Source organism: Bos javanicus, chromosome 9 (genome assembly GCF_032452875.1).
Source record: "Bos javanicus breed banteng chromosome 9, ARS-OSU_banteng_1.0, whole genome shotgun sequence".
Taxonomy (NCBI): domain Eukaryota; kingdom Metazoa; phylum Chordata; class Mammalia; order Artiodactyla; family Bovidae; genus Bos; species Bos javanicus.
Genome location: NC_083876.1, coordinates 86,257,314 through 86,278,499, shown reverse-complemented (window position 1 = coordinate 86,278,499; position 21,186 = coordinate 86,257,314). Strand labels below are relative to the sequence as shown.

Here is a 21,186-nt window from a genome sequence, read left to right as displayed (position 1 = left end):
GAAATTCATATGTGGACCTCTAGTCCACAGTACCTGAGAATGTGATTAATATTTGGAGATAATAGGGTCTTTATAGAAGGGATCAAATTAAAAACAAGGTGGGCCTTTTCAGGGTGGGCCTTAATCCAGTAAGACTGGGTCCTTATAAAAAGAGGATATTTGGATATAGACATGAAGGCACATGGAGTGAAGACCAACTGAAGACAGGGAATAGATGGCCATGTGTAAGCCAAGGAGCGTGGCCTCAGAAGAAACCAATCCTGCCAACATCTTGAGCTCAGATTTCCAGCCTCTAGAATTGTGAGAAAATAAATTTCTGTTGTTTAAGCCATTCTGTGGAACTCTGTTATGACAGCTTTAGCAAACGAATACACTGGTTTACACCACAGTGAGCTTTCTGAGCTGAAAGAAGCTCCGTGTGTGTGTGTGTGTGTGTTATTTAAACAGATTCTTAACCCTGGTTTTAGCTTAAACGTGCCTTTTCTTTTGCAGGATATTCAGAATACTTTAAAAAATCATTTTCTTTGTTACCAGATGGAAGTAAGTTATTTTAGTAAAATAAATCTTTATTTCTACTTGAAGGGAGTTTCACCATTTTGACATGAATCTTTTTCCTGAATGGCTATGGATCATCATTTTGCCTTTTAAGAAATGCTGCCATTACCTATAAAATTCATTTGAGGCCAAATAGCTCATTGGATAGGCCTGCAGGTAACAGCCCATTTATAAAGAACTTCAGACCACACAAGCAGCTCCAGAGTGGGACAGAATCTTAGTTTTGTTTAGTCCTTTTGCCTTTAAAGTGCACTCAGACAGCCTGTGACCGGGTTACAGGCAAATTAAGTGATAAAGAAAGGTAACCACTTATCACTTTGCTGTTTACGACTCTCAGATTCTTACTTGAAGTAAAGCATGTTATATTTTACCCTAACAGATTTTGCTTTCATTTAGTACCAAGATTCTGGTTCTTTTATGAAACAGTCACGTGGAGTCGGACTGGAATGTCCAGTGTCTAGAAAGCATGGAGATTCCCTGTGTCTCTGTAAGTCCCAGAGAAACTTCTCAGGGAGAGCATTTCCGCATCCGAAGCTGCTCATCTTGGGAGGTTAGAGTCACCCAGCTGTGGAGGCACTACATGTCTCGGGAGAGAGATCAGAGTACACATCAAACCACCTGAGAGGGCAAGCCTTATCTTCCCATGTGATCACAGGCGGCAGCGTAGATCCCTCCTGTCAAGGCTGCGGATTCCAACCCAGCACCCCCCGACACCCAACCAACCAGGGCACGTGACAACACAAGCAGCAGTCACTTAGTGTCATTACAGGAGCGTTTCCAGATTTTTAGCAATGCGTCTTTCCCCAAATCACATCTCAAGGAAGGAGCTTTGGCCCATTAAGCGGGCTGAGGGGGCAGTGAGGATCTGCAGGCACTTTTCTTTCCAGCTATCAACAGAACGGGAAAAAATGTCAACTTATTTATATTCCTTTATTTACAGGGGCAATGAATAAGTTAAGGAACACTTCATTTCAAACACAGATTGCTTTTATTTTAGCTAAGCTAATGTTTCAGTTCCATATATACTTTTGAATTTCCATCAATGTCAAATACCATTTTTTCTTTCTTCTTGAAAAAAAAACAAAAACAAAAACAAAACGATTTACAAGCACTTTTAGGGCACTCAAGGAAAGTAGGCTGAAGGTTCATAATAATAATTTTCCTTTTAAAAAACATCCATCAGACCAAAATAAAATCATTTTAATTAACTCCTTCCTGAGTAACTAAAACCTTGGAATGTGCTGAAAGGTTATAATAAATAAGGCAGTCAAAGATCAACCAGCTTAAAATGTATTTTTTAAATTAAACTATGTAAAATGTACAATATATTTCATGAATTACAAACTGTGTTGGGCTCAGGGCCAAAGAAATGTTGTCGTGTGTGCCAGATAAACTGATGAAGTGCCTTGACTTCTAGGGCCCAGAGGCTGTTTGTTGGGGCAAAATTACATCAAGTCCTGGTAAGTAAATCAGTCAGCCTCTGATGTTACAGTGATCACTGCTGACAATAATTGCTTTTGAACACACAGGTAGAAGTGCTCACATGCACTTGCATTAAGAGGATGCATTTTTTAAAGATGACCAATTGTCCTGATGTTCTGACAACAGCAGAGAACACTCAGCGGACCTTATTTTCAGATAGTGGGATTGCACAGTGTGTAAACTAAGGATTGTTCTTTATAGGCGATTTCAAAGAAGTGACTCACAATGTACCAGGCAACAGCTCTTGTTCTTATGTTGACTGTGATAGCTGTTCTCTGGGTTGACTTTTAAAATAAGCCTAACAATAGGGCCCTGGTCTCTCTAAACAGGACAAAGGATATTTCCTCTTCTAAGCACATTTCCCTGCATTGCTTTCCTGCCCCACTTCTCTGAGACAGAAAGGAGGCTCACAAGTGGCCAAATGCTGGACTCTGTGCCTCTGTGGTCCCAGCCTTCACTGGACTCCTGCGGGGTGGAGCCTTCTCAATACATCTCATGATAAAGTAGCTTTAGTGCACACTTGACAGGTTCCAAATGACTTGCTTTATATCTTGGCTACCGTCCAATTTTAGTGAACGAAGAAAAAATTCTAGAGAGACTTGTTGGTTTCTGAAAAGTAGAAAATGTGTAGCTTGTGTAAAGTCTGAGTCTTATTTACTGTGAAGTATTCCCAACTCACACTTTGCTAGTGTCCTGAAGGGCTGGCTCTAGGGGAAAAAACCTGAAGGAGACAAAATTTGTCCCTAGTATCCTGCCTGCCACCACCCCCTGCACTGCTGCTTCTAGGCCGACTACGTATTATCCGCCCAGACGTATACATGTTTTGGGAAGGGGATGGTCACAGATGAAGACATTTCAAAATCCAAAGAAATAGATTGCTGATGATTGAACCAAGGCATCACGGAGGAGGGCAGGTGATGGGAATGGGCTCGGGAGGAGATATTTAGAGGAATGGGCCTGCCCAGCTTCTACTCAGATTACCTTGGGGGCAGACACTTACTATGAAGCTGGCCAAGCAGTCTCTTACCTAGAAGCTCCTGCTTTTCTTACTGACCTCCTAGTAAGAGCTTCTCAGGAGGGAGCTGCTTCCATAATAAGTGGACTTCACTTTGCTGCTTGCACAGAACTCAGTACCACCTTCCACCCAAAACACGTACCTCTTAAGGGACCAGAAGGTGAAAGGTACCAGCTACTTGGGACCCTGCTGGCCAGGGGTGTGCCTGATAGGTCATGCCCTGTCTGTGGTCAGGCTTAGAACTTAGGCCACAGGAGTCAAGTGTCAGAGCTACAATCAGTTCCTGGATTTCCAGGTAAAACAACGCTGATGAGATGTTTCGTACCAGGGAGAAAGGACACAGTCATGCCATTTTCCTAGACCACATGTCCTTCAGAGTCCATCTGTCTTCCTATGCTCTTCCTTACACGGCCAACAAATTCTTTTCCCGGCTATGCTACTTTGAAGTCTGGCAGAATGGAACTTGTGAACAGAATGTCTCAATGGAGGCTGCCACGCACTTTGACCTTGAGAAGTACTCAAGGCTCTGGACTGATTGAAGGTGTGGCAGAAGCCGACTTGCTCTTTCAGAGACAATACATGTGCTGCTCTGGGTGAAAGTGTCCCCTGAGATGGACCAGGGGCAGAATTCTACCCGTGTGGGCAGAAATCACTTATCCAGGGACATCCTCCCTTTCTGATGTCCTTATCTGTCTTACTGTTTCCTCTTAGAGCCTTCTAGAGTAGGCTTCCTGGGTGTCTGCAGTGGTTTTGTGTTTTTACTGAAATATACAAGTCTGGACATTTTCAACCACCAAGGTAATACTTTTACAGGTGACAAATGATGAGTTACTGGGCTGTAGGCTCTATTTCTCCCTCTTCTCTCATTTATACTAGGGGAAGAAAAGCTATTTTATGACAAGATGCCTTGTGATGGAGCAGTCTAATGTACCTGGGAAGGACCCAAGGAGCCAGAAAAACACAGAATAAAATTAAAACAAATAAAACCCGCAAAACCGGGCATCTCCCAATGACCCCAACCTGTGGGAACGTTTGTTCTTTTTAATGCTGTGAAGCATTAATTTCGTCCCTTAAGGATTTTTTCTTCCCCCAACACACACACACACACACACACACACTTTCTGGAAAGGGAGATTAAGCCACTGGAGGCAACACAGCGCTGGCATCACCTCTTATAAATATCTTCGAGCCACTTTTCATCATCCTGTTCCTCGTCATCGATCGGCTCCTCCGTTTCCAGTGGGGTTGGAATGAAGAACTGGGGTCTCAGCGGCGGGTGGCTGACGCGAGGCTTGAGCCCAAACTTGCGCTTCAGCAAGTGGAACTGCTCCTTGACGTAGTGGTAGAACTCGTACTCGTATCTCATTCGCTGGTAGAGAATCTGCACGGCCTCGGGAGAGGGCGCGGTCTTCTTCACGGTCACAGTCATGTTTCCAAGTTTCCTATGCTCTGGAAAAGAAGCGGGGTTGCACGTCAGCCACAGTCTGCAATGTCCCGGCTTAGAGAGGATGGTGGCGAGCTCCTGAGTTACCTGGCGACCCTGGCAGCTCCCAAGGGAAGAGACTCAACCAACATACCAGGACTAGAAGGGAAAAGTGGCTGCCCAGCAATGCTGGGAAAGATTTCGTCGTATTCTAGGTGTTACTATCAACACAAGATGGCTACACCTCAACTAGCTAACATCCCTTTCGCGAGATGTGAACTGATGGAACTCGGTCAGGATTCGGGGCTATCTGTATGTGATACAGTCTTTTGAACAGCAAGATCTACCTGCTTTTCATCTTTTATTTCCTGTTGCTTTCAGAAGGAAGCACAGAAAAAGGCTGTCTCGCCACTTTCTAATCACCTTGTTTTTTTTAATTTGAAAATATGGACATCCCGGGGATCTTCCTGACCCAAGGACAGAACCCAGGTCTCCTGCATTGCAGGCAGATTCTTTACCAGCTGAGCTGCCAGGGAAGGGTCAGTTGTCTAAATTTGTCGTCACCAGATTTTCAACACGTAGACATGACAGGACTCATCAAAACCTGGTTTCTGTCCCCTCAGTGCTCCAGTCCAGTCAGATTGCTCTTGCTCCCTTGTTAACAACTCAGCGGCATCTTTCAGGCCTTCTAGGACTTCTTAGCATGACCTCACAGCACCAAAGGCCACACACGCCATCTTGGAACTGCCCTCCTGTGGCGTCTGCAGGAGTGTTTCCCCGGTGGTCCTGGGCTCCTGATTGCTCCTTCAGTGCTTCAGGCCCCGGGCTCATCCCGTCTGTCCCTTCCATGTTAGTGCTCCCAGGGCTCCGGTCCTGCCTCTTCCCTACTCCCTTTCTTCCTCTCTGACCGGTTTCATTCAGTCCTCCACCCTCTAGTTTTCATACCACTGTGGACACAGAACCTAAAGTTTATATGAAGCAGTTATAGCTTCTCAGTCCTTTTGTTTTCCATAGAGCTGCCAAATAATAGGAAGGTAAATGACATTGCCAAGGGGTCAGTTCATGGTCAGAAATAGGAGTGCTAAAAAAATAAATAAATAAAAAAGCAGGAGTGCTATTTTGTGGCAGGAGAAGCAGAGATTCAGATGCAATCAGCACTGACGGCAATTATCTATTATGGGTTTGGATCATGCCCATATGTATGCTATTTTATTTAATATTCCCAATCAGCCTGTGGGGTGTCATGGCCTCTATCTTGCAGATGGGGAAATAGAAGCTCTTGAAAATTAAATGACTTGCCCAAGGTCATGGCTAGTGAGTAAGCGACAGAGCTGAATTGGAGCCCAGGTTTCTCGTTTGTGATGAGGTTTCCCCTAAGCACTGGGCTGCAACCCATGCAGCTTTTGTGAGCCTGCAGAAAATTATCACCTTCATATGGAAAGACTAGAGGGCAGTTTGCCTTTTATGGTTAGCAGAGAATTTTTAAAATTACATTTCGAAGACATATGGTTAAGTGTCTTGCTCTACAATAATCAGCACTATGGAAAAGTCATTCCAGTGCTAAGTGTTCTACATTTTTGTAAAATGCCAGACTTTCCCTCCAAACAAAACAAAGCTACGTGAACTATGGAATCAGCCTCTCTCCAGATTGCCGTAATAGCAGCACTAGAGGAAGTTGTTAGGAATTTTTGGAGACTGTTGTTATTTCAGCCAGAAAACAATCATGCTTTAAAAATCCATACTTATTATCAGCATCCTTTGGGGAGTGAGGCAGCCCTCGTTAGGTGGGTATATACTGTCGAGCATAACCGTCATGAAGTGGAGAACTAAGTCCACGTGGATCTTTTGAGAAGCAGGACCCCAGAGATGACGTTGAGGCGCTCACGTCTCATGGGTCCCCTGGCGAACATTTCAAAAGAAGACTCAAATACAGAGCAGCTTCCATTAAGGCAGGGGAGGCAAGCAGGCAGTCTGAGATCTGACTGGCGGGCTATGTGTTATTTGACCTGAGGGTAATTTTTTTTTTTTAAAGAAATTGACTTAGTTGTTTTAAGATTTGGTCTATTTCACAAGGAAGTCTGGATTTCTGGCTTCTCTCAAAGTGAGGTGATATTCTTCTGGAGCTGAGCAGGGCTACCCCTCACTGCTGGAGGTCACACCTCCCCATTTTGTCTCAGGCTCTAAATGTCAGTTCATTCTTTTATGTTACCTGCCTGGCTGCTATAGAAATTTGGATTTTAGGCTTCTAATTAAAAGGTTTTGAATTCTGAGTTACAGAAACCTGGGAAGCAAGTGCTTTGTGTCCCAATTAAGGCTCTAGTTTGAGCTCATTCGTGTGTCCTATGGCACCCTTGTTCCTAACTTTCTGCATTTATGGAGTGAGTTTTCTGTACCAGGCATAGGAGTTACCAGGAGTGAATGTGACTTTATCATCATTATCATCTTTAGGCATTTCTGAGTGCTTTTTCAGTGCAAGGACTGTTAAGTTATCTAACATGCATTTAATCTTTCTAAAGTGAGGCAGGCTCTCTTATTATCACCATTTTACAGATGTGACATTGGAATTTGGTACCTTGGCTCCAGGTCACACAGCTGGTAACTGGAGAAGCCACAAGTTGGGTCTGAGACAGTCTGACTACTGAGCCCAAATTCTTAACCCTTCATGTTTCTTATGGTTCGACGGAGCTCACAGTATAAGCTCGTGGGCCTGCTCACCATGGGGGCAGACAGGGCATTTCCCTCTGGTTGGTTTCATGGCAGCAGTGTTTCCTCATCTTAGTCAGAACCCCCTAGTAGAGGGACCAAGCCCAGTGAGCTTGTCTTAAGTACTCCACATGGAGTTGGGTCTCTTTTTTAAAGAAGCAATCTTTTTCAAGTGCAGTGACTTTGGTTTTGTTTTTTAAGTTTTTATTTAAAATTTTTTGGCCATGCCATGCAGTATGCAGGATCTTAGTTTCTCGGGCCAGGGATCGAACTTTCATCCCCTGCAGTGGAATCGCAGAGTCGTAACCACTGGACCACCAGCCAAGTCCTCAGTTGGCTCTTTCATAACTACTATAACTATTCGATCATGTAGGTCTGTTATGTGGGCCAGCCTAAATGGATAGGGTACATCTCTGCATGTGTGTGTGTGTATGTTTCCAAAAGATGGAAAACTTTTAGGAGGCCTCTGAGCCACCTTGCAACTTCAAAAAGAAATTTCCCTGGATTTGTTGTCTTCCACCAGTTCCACCTAGCTGCTCTTCTAATGGAGCCTGTTACGCTGAGAATGTCTGGAGAGGGGTGGTACCCCCTCTATCCCTGCACTTTCACAGCTCAGCACCTGGGGAAACACAGCACCCTCCACTCATGCTTGGGGAGTGAAGGAGGAGAAACCAACAGAAGGAAGAGGGTATAGTCAGACCTGAAGAAGGCTTGGCTGTGTCTGTGAGGTGCAGACACAGCCAAGTGGAGACAAAGGCAGTATCTGAGCATGCTTCATAGGAAACCCTCAAGAGACCCATGCATGCTGGGTGTACCCTCACATCTGGGAATTTTCAGCTCCCACTGGAGTCTGTAAATTCCAGTGCTTAGCTTTGTGGTTCAGTTGCCTTTTGGGAATGACAGTGCTGGCTATGTCATGTTTTTCTGACTCTGTCCTTTAATTAATAAATACATTTTGGCAAAGGAAAGCTGTGGTTTCAGGAGGCTTTTAATTTTTTTTTTTCACTTCTCTTATTTACCTTGAGGGATTGGCCAAAGAAGACCCATTAAATCATAATAATTGCTGAAAATTTCCTCAAAGTAGGCACTGGCTTTGAGCTGTGAAATGATCAGAAGGGCAAATAAACAAGCAAACAGAAAACAACTTCTGATATCTTTATTTGAATAGCAAAAGAAGGATGGTTTTTTCCCTTACAGACATGTCCAAAGTCAGCCATAGAGTCAGGACTATGTGAGGACAAACTCTTCCAGGCTCCCAAGTTCTGGCTTCCCACTGAGAAGTGGCTCTGAATGGGGACCCCTTTCTACACTGCCGACCCCCAGTAACAGAAAATTCTGCAGTTGATCATACAATGCTGGCAGAGACAAATCCCCCAGACTATACAATAAGGTCGGCTGGAAGACTGCTGAGTTGCGTCAGCTCTCTGCATTATTAAAGCTTTATAAAAAGTGGCATAAACAGCTCAATAACCAGCCTTCCCCTGAATTCTTTCCCCAACCCATCAAAATAGCATCCCTTCATGTGCATAGAGCTCTGTGGATTAGCGTGTTTTCACTATCCTCACAACAACCCATTTAACCTGAAGACACAAGAGGTCACAGGACTGGTTCAAGGTTGCATGAGTGACTGTCCTGAAACTAGAAATTGAGCTTTCTGATTCCCAGTCTTGCACCTTTTTGCTTCATCACTGGCTGTTAATTTCCAAATTGAGTGGAAATCTATAACCACCCACTTCTCCTTGCCCTGTGTGTATTCTGGCATTAAGGACATCGGTTGAAAAGAAGGGCTTGAGTGTTCTAAGTCAAGGGGAATGCTTTGGTAAGTCTGGGAGGATCTGGTGAAAAACCTGCAAGCCAGCAAAAATGTTTTCAGACTGAAAGAGACTGTGTCTTTTTCATTTTTAGATCCCCAGTGCCCAGCTCCACGCCTGGCACATAACGACCCTCAATAAAGGTTTGTTGATTTGAAACCTGTATGTTAAATCCATCTGTAAGACTGGATTAACACGAAGGGCAACTTTTGGTGTTGACTGTACATATGTGTTTTTTTTTGCTAAATTCTTTCCTTACTGGAAGGTCCTGCCTGAGCAAACTTTCCATGTCTAGAAATCAAATTTCTCTAAGGTAGGCTGATAGGGGAGGTTAGGCTCACAGGTCCTTCAGGAAAGGCAGCATTATTTGCTTTTCTGAGCCACTCCATTGGAGAACGCTGTTATGGTGACAGATCATTTCATTGTTGGTGGTCAGGTGCTAAGTTGCGTCCAACTCTTTGACAGCATGTACTGCAGCACGCCAGGCTTTTCTGTCCTCCACTACCTCCCAGAGTTTGCTCACATACTTGGATATCAAGGAGATCAAACCAGTCAATCCTAAAGGAAATCAACCCTGAATATCATTGGACAGACTGATGCTGAAGCTCCAATACTTTGGCCACCTGATGTGAAGAAAGACTGAAGACAGGAATCTCTTCTCAGAGGATGACGGAGGATGAGATGGTTGGATGTCATCTCAAGATTGAAGGCAGGAGAAGGGGATGACAGAGGATGAGATGATTGGATGGTATCACCAACTCAGTGGACATAAATCTGAGCAAACTCCAGGAGATAGTGAAGGACAGGGAAGCCTGGTGTGCTGCAGTCCATGGGGTTGAAAGAGTCAGACACAACTTAGTGACTGAATAAGAAATGTTGCAATAAGGGACTTTTACTACAAACATTAATACCTATGCAGAAACATATAATACACACCATGACCTTGTGGCTAATGAGTTTATGTCACATGCATTATTTACAGTCATTAATTAAAAAATCTAAACACTGTTGGGGCAATAAAACATCTTTATGACCAAATTTTTCTATACCAATGTTGTTCAATTACTTAATTTGTCATCATTTGGGGTACTTTTTAATTGCTAGTTCTCCAACAGCAAAAGAAAATGTTTCATTTAGAAGGAAAACATTCATTCAGATCACATGCACTTGACCCAAGTGTAAAGGGCTTGCTGTGAACAGAATTTAAACCGTGGCTCTTTGGCTAGTCTTGCACGCTCCCTGGGGGAAGAACTTCAGACCAGCCCACTGGGAGTATCCTCAGGGAAAGGACTGCAAAGGACAACTTCCACAATGACCTTGGAAAGGCTCCATTCAGCACCAAGTGCTCCTGTCTGCATAGGATGCCTGCCAGTCGAAGGCAAGCAGGCTAGGTTTCCTCATTGTTCTCCCAGGGCACTGCCAAGCAAACACTGATAACTTAACTTTTTTGTATGTGAGTGTGTGTTAGTTGCTCAGTCACGTTTGACTCTGTGTGACCGACCCCACGGACTGTAGCCCACCAGGCTCCTCTGTCCATGGAATTCTCCAGGCAAGAATACTGGAGTGGGTAGCCATTCTCTTCTCCAGGGACTCTTCCCAACACAGAGGTAGAACCCAGGTCTTCTGCATTGGCAGGTGGATTCTTTACCATATGAGCCACTAGGAAAGCCCTTAACTTTTTTAAATGTAATGCTAAATATCATTTACCAGCAACCTGTCTGTATGTAAGATTGAACAGTGACTAACTATGCACCCAACAGGGCCACAAGCTGAGGTCATCCATGGATATTACTTTACTGCCCATGATGTAGATTTTTGCAAAAGCAGTGGCTCTTTCTAGCTTTGCCATACTGACATTATATTTGGACTGGTTCATAATCTTCAGAACTCTTAAAAGTCCCTCTAACGTAAATAACAAGGAAATCACAGACCTGCCCCGTGAAGTCTCCCTCCCCACCCCTCTTCATCTGTCAAACGAGCATAATGGAAAAACGATGTCGCCCTGGCTCTGGGCCAAAATAAACAATCTGGAAATACTGTGTAAACCCAGCTGCTGCACCAGAGGACAGAGGCCTTGCTTTATGACCTCCAAGATGGTTCACCATATGCAAAATAACAAAACCTCACCGCAGACTTGCCATCTTTTCTGATCCTGGGCTGGTTCTGGCATCCCCTCCCTTGACTGAAGTAAATACACACCTACCAAAGCCCCCTCACCCCAACAATCTGAGTTTGTCTGAACCAAGTCCAGCAGAGATGATGGGCAAAAGCAATGAATACAAATTGAATAACAACCAGATGGGGGGCCACATTTTACCACTGGCGGGGAAAAAGCATTACTGAAAGACAGGCATCAGTTCTTCAGCTTCAGGGGAGCTGAGAGGTGATCCACCAAGAAGCCCTGCTCTTTTAAAAAGTGAACTGGGGTTTACACATCTCAGGTTAGAGAACATCCAGACATTCCCAGCACCCAAGGGAAGAGGTATACTTTTCTGGGTGGCAGGTGTGATGACAGTCAAGGTCAGGTGGAGTGGGGCTGGGGCATTAACCAGCATGAGGGGGTGCTGCCAAGCCCCACGCCCTGCCGGCTGCTCCCAAAACCGGTGAACATGATGCTCGCCACAGATAGAGTAAACTCATTTCCTGAATTACACAGGGAGGCCACACAGTTCAAACACAGGCGGCTCCACTGCAGCTGCCTGCACCGGAAATGAATGTGTGTCACTGTGGCTCGCAGCAGTGTGTTGGCTGAAACGGCCACGTCTGATTTGCCACTGGGATGATGGATGGCATGTTAAGACCAACTTCTCGGAGGTAAGGCAATTAGGGGAGAAAAGAACAAAAAGCGCTTCATGGCTGACTAGGAGCCTGGGGTTGGTAAAATCAACAGAGGGTTTTTGTTTTATTTTTGCAATCTTCTTTCCAGATCTGGAAATACCAATAATTAAAAACTAAATTGAGCTCACTTTGAATTTCAAGAACACCTTGATTCTATGTAGCCAAGTGAAAGTTACATGATTTACTTCTTTTTCTTTTTAATGGCTGAAAGTTCTGGGCTCCCTTGATGGATGAGAAAAAAGATTCTTTTTTTTTTTTTTTCTGGTCACAGCTTGCAGCATGTGGGATCTTAGTTCCCCAGCTAGGGATGGAACCCAAGCCCCCTGCATTGGGAGCTTGGAGCCTTAACCACTGGACCACCATGGAAGTCCCAAGACTTGTTATAATGTCTCCGATTTGCTTTGAATTTTGGAAGCAAAAGCAATTGGCTTGTGAGTCACGAGGGCCCATTGAGAGGACAGCAGGCAGGCAGCCCTGCAAGGAAGCATGCGTTTCCAGAGACATTGTTCAGGCAGTGTCCTAACCCCATGGTCTCTTGAGATGAGGGCTGCCCACTGGAGGGGTTCCCAGGTTCTTGGTCTGGGGAAGCCAATTCGACAACGCTTACCCTCAGTTGCTGGGGGTGGGTGGTGGAGGATTTTCTTGCCTGGCCTCTGCTCATTCGTCGCCTCTGCATTAAGTATCTACTAAGCAAAGGATTGGGGGCAGGAGAAGGGGACGACAGAGGATGAGATGGCTGGATGGCATCACCAACTCGATGGACATGAGTTTGGGTGAACTCCGGGAGTTGGTGATGGACAGGGAGGCCTGGCGTGCTGCAATTCATGGGGTCGCAAAGAGTCAGACATAACTGAGTGACTGAACTGAAGCACAAAAAATGAGTCCAGAAAATAAGAACCGCTAAAAGCTGAAACCACAGGCTCTCAGCTAGAGGAGGAAAAGTAAACAATAAAGAGAGAAACGAGTATATAATTCACCCAACCACTTCCCAAGAGATCTGAGAATCCTCGCTTTACTGCAGGCCCTGAAGGGCTCCGTCAGAGGGGAGCATCAGAGAGATGAGACGTGGGGGCACCACTGAGGGGTGGGCGCTGAGTGCTGCCTTTGAGTCCTTCTGTGTGACCAAGTGAACACCTGGCTGCACAATGCAATTATTTCCAATTAGCACCCCAGCCGATTCTGATGGTGTCAAACCCCACTCGGATCCCAAAGCTTAGAATGAAATGTGTCAGGGCTGGAAGAGACATCCCTGCTCTCCTGTTCACACACTCATGAGCTCCGAGTAATGGGGGTAAGGGGCTCCCCGGTGCCCACCCGGTCAGCTGGCCCAGTTCCCCAGTCTCTCCTGCTGCCCTTGTTCACCGGGTGGAGGGCATTTGTTCCTGTTTCTTTTCTCCCCAACTTTGGCCTCATGACCCAGATCATAAAAAAGCTGCTATATTTCTTTGAAAGGATATCCCACCCAATTAGACACGCATGCTTTCCCCAACACAGCATTTTGCCATTAAAATACTGGCTTGAGCTTGAGAATGGCAACAACAGAGGGATTTATTTTCACTGCAACAATTAAACTGAACATTTCTGTTTGAAAATACATTTCTGAAAAAAAATTATTGGAAGACTTACTGTGGCAATAGTAAGAAAATGTTAGAAATAGACTTTCTGTTCGAAACCTTTATTGAGAAATGCATTTTTGTTACCTTTTCTACTTTATCTGGATCAATATTGTGGAAGCCCTTGTCAATGACTGATGAGGGTAGCTTAATCAAATGGATTTATCTGAACAAAATGGATGAAGAGAAACACTGACCCAGTAGTTCTGTCCGAATGTCTTGACATCTGACAATCTCATAAATTCTGCTTTTACTTTATATGCAAGTTTCTTCTTCTCTGTCTTCCTCGCAGTCTGTATATTGTTGGCAGGCTTGGGCTACTTGTCTTCTACACACAAACACACTCACACACACACGCTCCTCTCGTTTGCCAGGGAAGAGGTCCTCCCCTGCAAACACACTGCTTCATCTAAGTCTAGCTCTGATGGCGTTAAAGGCAACTGCTGACACACATGGTCACTCTGCTACACTACAGATCGTGACACAGCCATAGGATACTTCTTTGTGTCATTTTTCTATTTCTGTTATTTTCTTCTTTAGGGTTTCATATAGATCAAGCTACCTATCTGCTTATGTATAGGATCAAAATAAAGTCCTTGTGCAGTTTATAAGCCTTTAGCTTTAAATATCAATTTCTGGAAAAGTCTTTTACAGCTTAAAAATTCATTTTTCTAGTTATGATGTACATAGTATATACAGACCATATGTATACATACTAACATATATATACATACACACATATGCAAATATATAGATTTTGGAAAAAGAGTAAGTAGATGAAGTGATTTTATATCCTCACATTTATTGTAGTAATATATATCCTTCTAGTCTTTTTCTTATTTATGTATATGAGTTGTCAAATAGATCTCTGCTACACTGTTTATTTAGTTTTACCATCTTTTAAAACTTAACTGATGACAAGGATTCACCTACAGTATTAATTATTCCAAGTCATATTTTGCAATATATATATATATATATATATATATGTATATGTATATATTTTGGTTACACTGCATGGCTTTGAAGGATCTTAGTTTCCTGACCAGGGATTGAACTTGAGCTTTCAGCAGTGAAAATGCTGAGTCCTAACTACTGACATCCGGGGAATTCCCTGCAATGTGTTTTTGTGTGCTCCATTTTATGGATGCTGTATAGGTCACGTGCTAGTTTGCTACTGTTACATAGCTGAGTTGTTTTACAGTTTCTGCAACTGAACAATATGACATAAACATCCATGTTCATAAGTGATCATGTGCCTTTCTGCATGTCTCCCTAAAACAAATGGTAGCTTTAGATATTGAGTAGTGAATCTTCTTCTGATAGCTGATAAGGTCTTCAATTCTGACAGCTCTTTTGTCAAAGACCCTGAAATTTGTGTAATGTAGTTTTCCTAAATTTTAAGACATTTTCTTTAACTTTACACAGTGTCAACCCAACTATAACTTAACTAAAGACCTAAAACGCATAGGACTTTTTGAAGATCTTGTACCTAGCATCTGTGACAATAGAAAGTCCTTAAGCATCGCGTTTATATGGGAGTGCTATGGGTTAGTGCACAAAAATTCTTAGTAAATTTTACCATATGATGAGTAGTTCCTCATTCTTGGAATCTATAAACTACACATTCAGAATGTAGCTTTTGCTTTATCATTAATTCTAGATAAATTTTCTCAGCACAATATGGTCTAATTCATTCTCATTGTTGTTGTTTTAGTGTTATATTTATCACAGTGATCAGTCTTGATGAGTGAACTTAAGGTGAGTCCCAAAACTTGGATGTTTTCTCTGTAATGTTAAACATGGTGAGATTTTGATAAACCCTTGAAGGGCTTTCAATGAAGTAGCTGTTACATGGAAGACAAGCACGTCGATAAGTGAGAAATTTAACCTCTTGCTCAGGCACTAAAAAGTTAGGTTAATAAAAGGTGCTACTCAAAATAACCATATCCAAGTCAGGAAAGCCTGAAGTGAAGTTCCAAGGATGCCATTAATTCCACTGAGAGAATTTACAATGTTACTTTAAAATTAGTTTATCTGGGTAACTGATAGCACATTGGTAGTACCAGGTCTTAGGAGGATGTGAATTAACAGCTTTGTCTCCTCCTCTTAGATCAGATTTTCGACTGCATGCTCGGTAAGACAGTATGAATATCTAAAAGGCCCAAATTGCTTTGCAGATGAAATTGCCACTGTCCATTTGTATGGAGGAGATCCATTTGTTTACTTAAGGAAGGTCTGAAATTGATAAGCTAATACCAGAAGGTACAAGACCACCTTCAGGGAAAATGCCTGGGTATCATGGCTATTACTTTGAAGAACAGTGGTAAATATTTGCTGTGAACATTTAAATACTGTAAGAATGTTAAAGAGGTTAAAATTTACAAATGTAATCTGAGAATAAAACAATACATTTCTCACAGTATCTTTTTGAAAGGTTTGATTGTGATAGAAACTTGTCTTTGTAACTAGAACTTGCCTATGAAAGATGATTGTTGTTTCTCAGTCGCTAAGTCGTGTCTAACTCTTTGTGACCTCATGGGCTGCAGCATGCCAGACTCCTCTGTCCTCCACCATCTCCTAGAGTTTGCTCAAATTTATGCCCATTGCGTTGGTGATGCTGTCTAACCATCTCATCCCCTGCCACCCGCTTCTCCTTTTGCCTTCAATCTTTCCCAGCATCAGGCTCTTTTCCAATGAGTCGATTTGAAAGATGGTGGGCTACATTCGCTGCAAGTTTCCAAGAGAAGATATTTAAATGATTAATTGCTTTTGGGCAGAAGCTGCTATTCGAAACAGATAGTGGGGGAGAAGTATATCTATTGAGGTAGAATAGAAATGTAAACGTCTTCTGATGAGAAAAATTAAGTTCTTTCATTCTTCTGACACATGAAGAGGAGAAGAGGAACAATAACAGGTGTTGACAGTTAGTGGCTTATAAACAAAGATGGTCAGTGGGGACACAAACTTCCCTGGCTAATGGCTGTGAGAAGCTGCAGAAACCTGTGATGTTCAGCGGAAGGGAGACAGAGGACAAGCTGCCGGTTTGGACGTGACACGAGCCTGAAATTGTGTTGTTGAGCTCCAGATTTCCTCTTTGGTAAGACGGGAGGCAAGGGGAGAACTAAAAATAACCCCAGTAACTCAGCTGGTAAAGAACCCGCCTGCCAATGCAGGAGATGTAAGAGACGCAGGTTCGATCCCTGGGTTGGGAAGCTCCCCTGGAGGAGGAAATGACAACCCACTCCAGTATTCTTGCCTGGAAAATTCCATGGGCAGAGGAACCTAGCGGGCTACAGTCCATGGGGTTGCAAAGAGCCGGACACGATAGAGCAGACGTACACATGATGCTGGAGAGACCATGCTGGTGCATTAGAAGCAGCCAAGAAAGGGATGCTAATGTTTCCAGAAAGTGTTCATAGGTATCATTAAGTTCTGTCAGTCCTGGTTCACTTTAGAAACTGTCTTAGAGACAGGTGAAGTGGGAGACAGGAAAAAAGAATAATTTAAATGACATGTAAGACATGGAAAAAATATCTATTCAAAGGATGGAAAATCAAAGATGTTTGAAGGAGAAAAATCAACAAACGGAAAAGCTGTAACCCATTACATTTTAGTTTTCTTGGGGCATGAGATGAAGTTTCATGATGTTCTAAAAACAACAACCTAACGGCATAAAATTGAATAAATGAATTGAATCCATACCATATTTATTTTTTACCTCATTTTGATATAATAATAGAAACTGGTTAGTTATGTCATGGTCCTCTTCTTAAATCATACCCAGAGAAACATTTTAAAAATTTCAAATGGTTTCTAGCAAAACCAGCCATAGACAGGCTGGTTCATTTATGACTTTCCAGTAACCTTTCCCTTTAATGGCTTTTACCAAATGATTTATTTACTTGGTCCGAGCTGAGGTAACCTCCTGGCTGCACTGCTCACAGCCCTCACAGCTCAGAGTCCAAGGTCCCGAGTTTCTTCATTAAGATGTCTTGTGAGTTTCTGTGGAGGCTGAGGGTTCTCATGAAGAGAAACTAGGAGTCCCCGGTTCAGTTTTAAAATGTCCTGCTTTCCCTCACCTTTCTCTTTGGAGAAGAGAGGAAAATCACTGACCCTTTCTGACCCATCAAATGTTATAAAGTAGCAAAGTTTCTGTACCTTTGCAAAAGGCTGAGCATTTCAAGTCTTTGCAAGTTCCATGGTTCTGATTCACATTTCTCTTGTCTTTACTGCCTTACTCCCTTTTCCATTACTAGATAAATCTACTGAAATTCACCTAAAATAGCAGGTTTTAAAAATCAAACCTGTATGGATTCATTAGCTTTTCCATTAAGCTTTGGGGTCACTTTTGGCCCCAGTAGCATCTGGAATTGCAAGAGACTATAAAGATAGTGCTAGTATGCTTATAACCTCCTTTAGCTATGAGCTCACGGAGATGATGGGGTTGAAGATCACAGAGATGATGGGGTTGAAGATCAAAGTCGTAAAGTTAGCATGTTACTCCATGAAAACTGTACCATTTCTACCAAAAAAAGGATTCTAATTTAATAATACTACTTAACTCAATCATCAGTTTTTGGGTTTTACTTGAGATAAGAAATGAAGAAGAAAAGCTGAAGAACTGATGCTTTTGAACTGTGGTGTTGGAGGAAACTCTTGAGAGTCCCTTGGACTGCAAGGAGAGCCAACCAGTCCATCTTAAAGGAAATCAGTCCTGAATATTCATTGGAAGGACTGATGCTGAAGCTGAAACTCCAATACTTTGGCCATCTGATGCGAAGAACTGACTCCTTGGAAAAAACCCTGATGCTGGGAAAGATTGAAGGCAGGAGGAGAAGGGGACAACAGAGGATGAGATGGTTGGATGGTATCACTGACTCGGTGGACATGAATTTGGGCAAGTTCTGCATGTTGGTGATGGACAGGGAAGCCTGGCGTGCTGCAGTCCATGGAGTCACAAAGAGTTGGACACCACTGAGTGACTGAACTAAACTGAACTGAAGAAATGAAGGCTTGGTTTGCTGGAAATGAAGTTGAGGGAAAGAGCTTTGATTCTTCTTCAGTTAGACTTAATCTCACTCTTCTTTTCTGAGTGTTGCAGAACCCTCTGGACCATAAGAACTTCTGTTTCTCCCCCTTTTTTTTTATCCCACCAAGTCCAAAGCAGCAGGAGGTGGAGAGCCACTGGGCATGATGGAATGGGGTGGTATTTGCACAGGGAGTCACTCCTGCCCCCAAGTGTTGCTGGTGCTCTGGCAGGAGTGATAGGTAGTGGCATACGATCCACCGTTCTCTCTCTCAAGCCCCCAGCAGTGATCATGGCTAGGCTCAGCCCAAAGATCCTCATACCTGTGTTTCTGATAGCCATGCCTGACGCTCCAAAACCGGCACTAGACATAAGCTCCAATTCTAGCAATTTTGGGCTGAAAGGACAGTACCCTGAGGATCACTGAAGGCTTTTAGGCCCTCGTGACCTCTGTGCATTCCCTGAGGTATTCAGATCTGACTCTTTGAGAAGTTAATGATTGCAACTGAGCACATAATTCTTTATATCTACTTAGAATGCTTATGAGGGAATCAGTTTCTAGTTCTATATAACACCATTGATGGCATCACTGACTCAATGGACATGAGTTTGAGCAAACTCTGGGAGATAGTGAAGGACAGGGAAGCCTGGTGTAAGACAGTCTAGTGGGGTTGCAAAGAGTCTAGCACGACTGAGCGACTGAACAATAACGACACCGTTAGCTCATCCCCTGGTTAGATAGATATATGAATGACTAATTTTTCCTAATGTATGATAAATACAATATACGCTGTCAAATAGTTGAAAACAGTTGACACTCAAGCTTGTGCCTTATGGCAGCAGGTGGTGAATAAGGTCATTTTCATAACTGTCATGGAAATCTCTACTCCACATACAGGATAGGTCTTTAGACATAAAAATGAACACAGCAAATAGTAAAAAATGCCACAATTTTAAATGAATGAAATATGACCCTGAACATTAGCATGGAATGTTTTTAAGCTTATTGATATCCACAGCCTTTAATCATAGCATGCCAGTGATCTTCCTAAGTAACAAAGGGCTTTATAAAAATATTTGACAGCCAATAATTTTTTAACAGGCTAACAAAGTCAAATTAATATTATTAAATTGACTTAGGAAAAAGAACAAAGCTGAAGGCATAACCCTCCCAGTCTTCAAAACAGCATGGTATTGGCACAGAAACAGACATATGGATCAACAGAACAGAATAGTGAGCCCAGAAATGAACCTACACACTAATGGTCAAGGAACCTTCAACAAAGTAGGTGAGACTATACAATGGAGAAAAGGCAGTCTCTTCAGCAAGTAGTGTTGGGAAAGCTGGAGAGCTGCATGTAAATCAATGAAGTTAGAACACAACCTCTCACTATACACAAAAATAAATCCTAAATGGCTCAAAGACTTAAACATAAGACAGAACACCATAAAACTCCTAGAAGAGAACATAGGCAAAACATTCTCTGACATAAATCATAGCAATGTTCTCTTAGGTTAGTATCCCAAGGCAAAAGAAATAGAAGCAGAAATAAACAAATAGGACCCAATCAAACTTATAAACTTTTGCACAGCAAAGGAAACCATAAACAAAATGAAAAGACAACTTATGGACTACGAGAAAATATTTGCAAATGATGCAACAGACAAGGGCTTAATTAAAAAAAAATATGCAAACAGCTCACTATTAAGAAAATCAATAACCCAATCAAAAAATGGGCAGAAGACTGAAATAGACATTTTTCCAAAGAAGACAGATGGCCAATAGGCACATGAAGAAATATTAACGTTGTTAGTTATTAGAGAAATGCAACTCAAAACCACAATGAGGTATCACCACCTCACACTGGTCAGAATGGCCATCATTAAAAAGTCCATAAGCAAAAAAGAAAAAAAAAGTCCATAAGCAATAAATGCTGGAGAGGGCGTGGAGAAAAGGGAATACTCGTACACTGTTGTTGGGAACGTAGATTGGTACAGCCACTATGGAAAACAGGACAGAGGTTCCTTAAAAAACCAAAGTTACCATATGATCCAACAATCCCACTCCTGGACATATATCCAGAGAAAAATCTAATTAGAAAAGATACATGCACCCCAGTGTTCATAGCAGCACCATTTATAATAGCCATGACATGCAAGCAACCTAAATTTCCATTGACGTATGACAGATGAGTGGATAAAGAAAACCTGGTGAATATATACAACAGAATACTACTCAGTCATAAGAAGAATGAAATAATGCTATTTAGTGTGGATGGACCTAGAGATTATCTATCTAAGGGGAGTAAGTCAGAAAGAAAAAGACAAGTATCATACGTTACCACTTTTATGTGGAATCTAAAATATGATACAAATGAACTCACTCACAAAACAGAAACAAAACAAACTTATGGTTACCAAAGAGGAAAGGGGAGGGGGAAGATAAATCAGGAGTTTGAGATTTAGTAGATACAAACTATTATATATAAAATAAAACAACAAGGTTCTACTGTATAAGAGTCTGAAAAAGATATATATAATAAATATAAACATATATAACTAAATCACTTTGCTGTATACCAGAAACTAACACAACACTGTAAACCAACTATACTTTAAAAAACTTGATTTCACTATTTAGTAATCATATTTATTTCTGTAGATTGTATATTTTGATAAATACCTTTAAAAATAAATGTTACTGAAGGTCAACTTGC

General features: G+C 42.4%; 1 protein-coding gene across 3 annotated transcripts in view; it reads right to left on the bottom strand.

Annotated features, from left to right (window-relative positions):
• Positions 1-1,524: 1,524 nt before the first annotated feature.
• Positions 1,525-21,186, bottom strand: part of UST (uronyl 2-sulfotransferase) — a 317,796-nt gene continuing 298,134 nt past the window's right edge. For 2 of the 3 annotated variants that reach the window (XM_061428254.1, XM_061428252.1), the window contains 2 exons: positions 4,222-4,501; positions 1,525-2,646 (listed from right to left, as the gene is read on the bottom strand). In XM_061428254.1, coding sequence (XP_061284238.1) covers positions 2,547-2,646; positions 4,222-4,501 — 380 coding nt within the window. In that variant the 3' untranslated portion in view covers positions 1,525-2,546. Of the gene's footprint in view, positions 4,502-21,186 lie in introns of all 3 variants that reach the window. The other variant, XM_061428253.1, reaches the window with a different exon arrangement.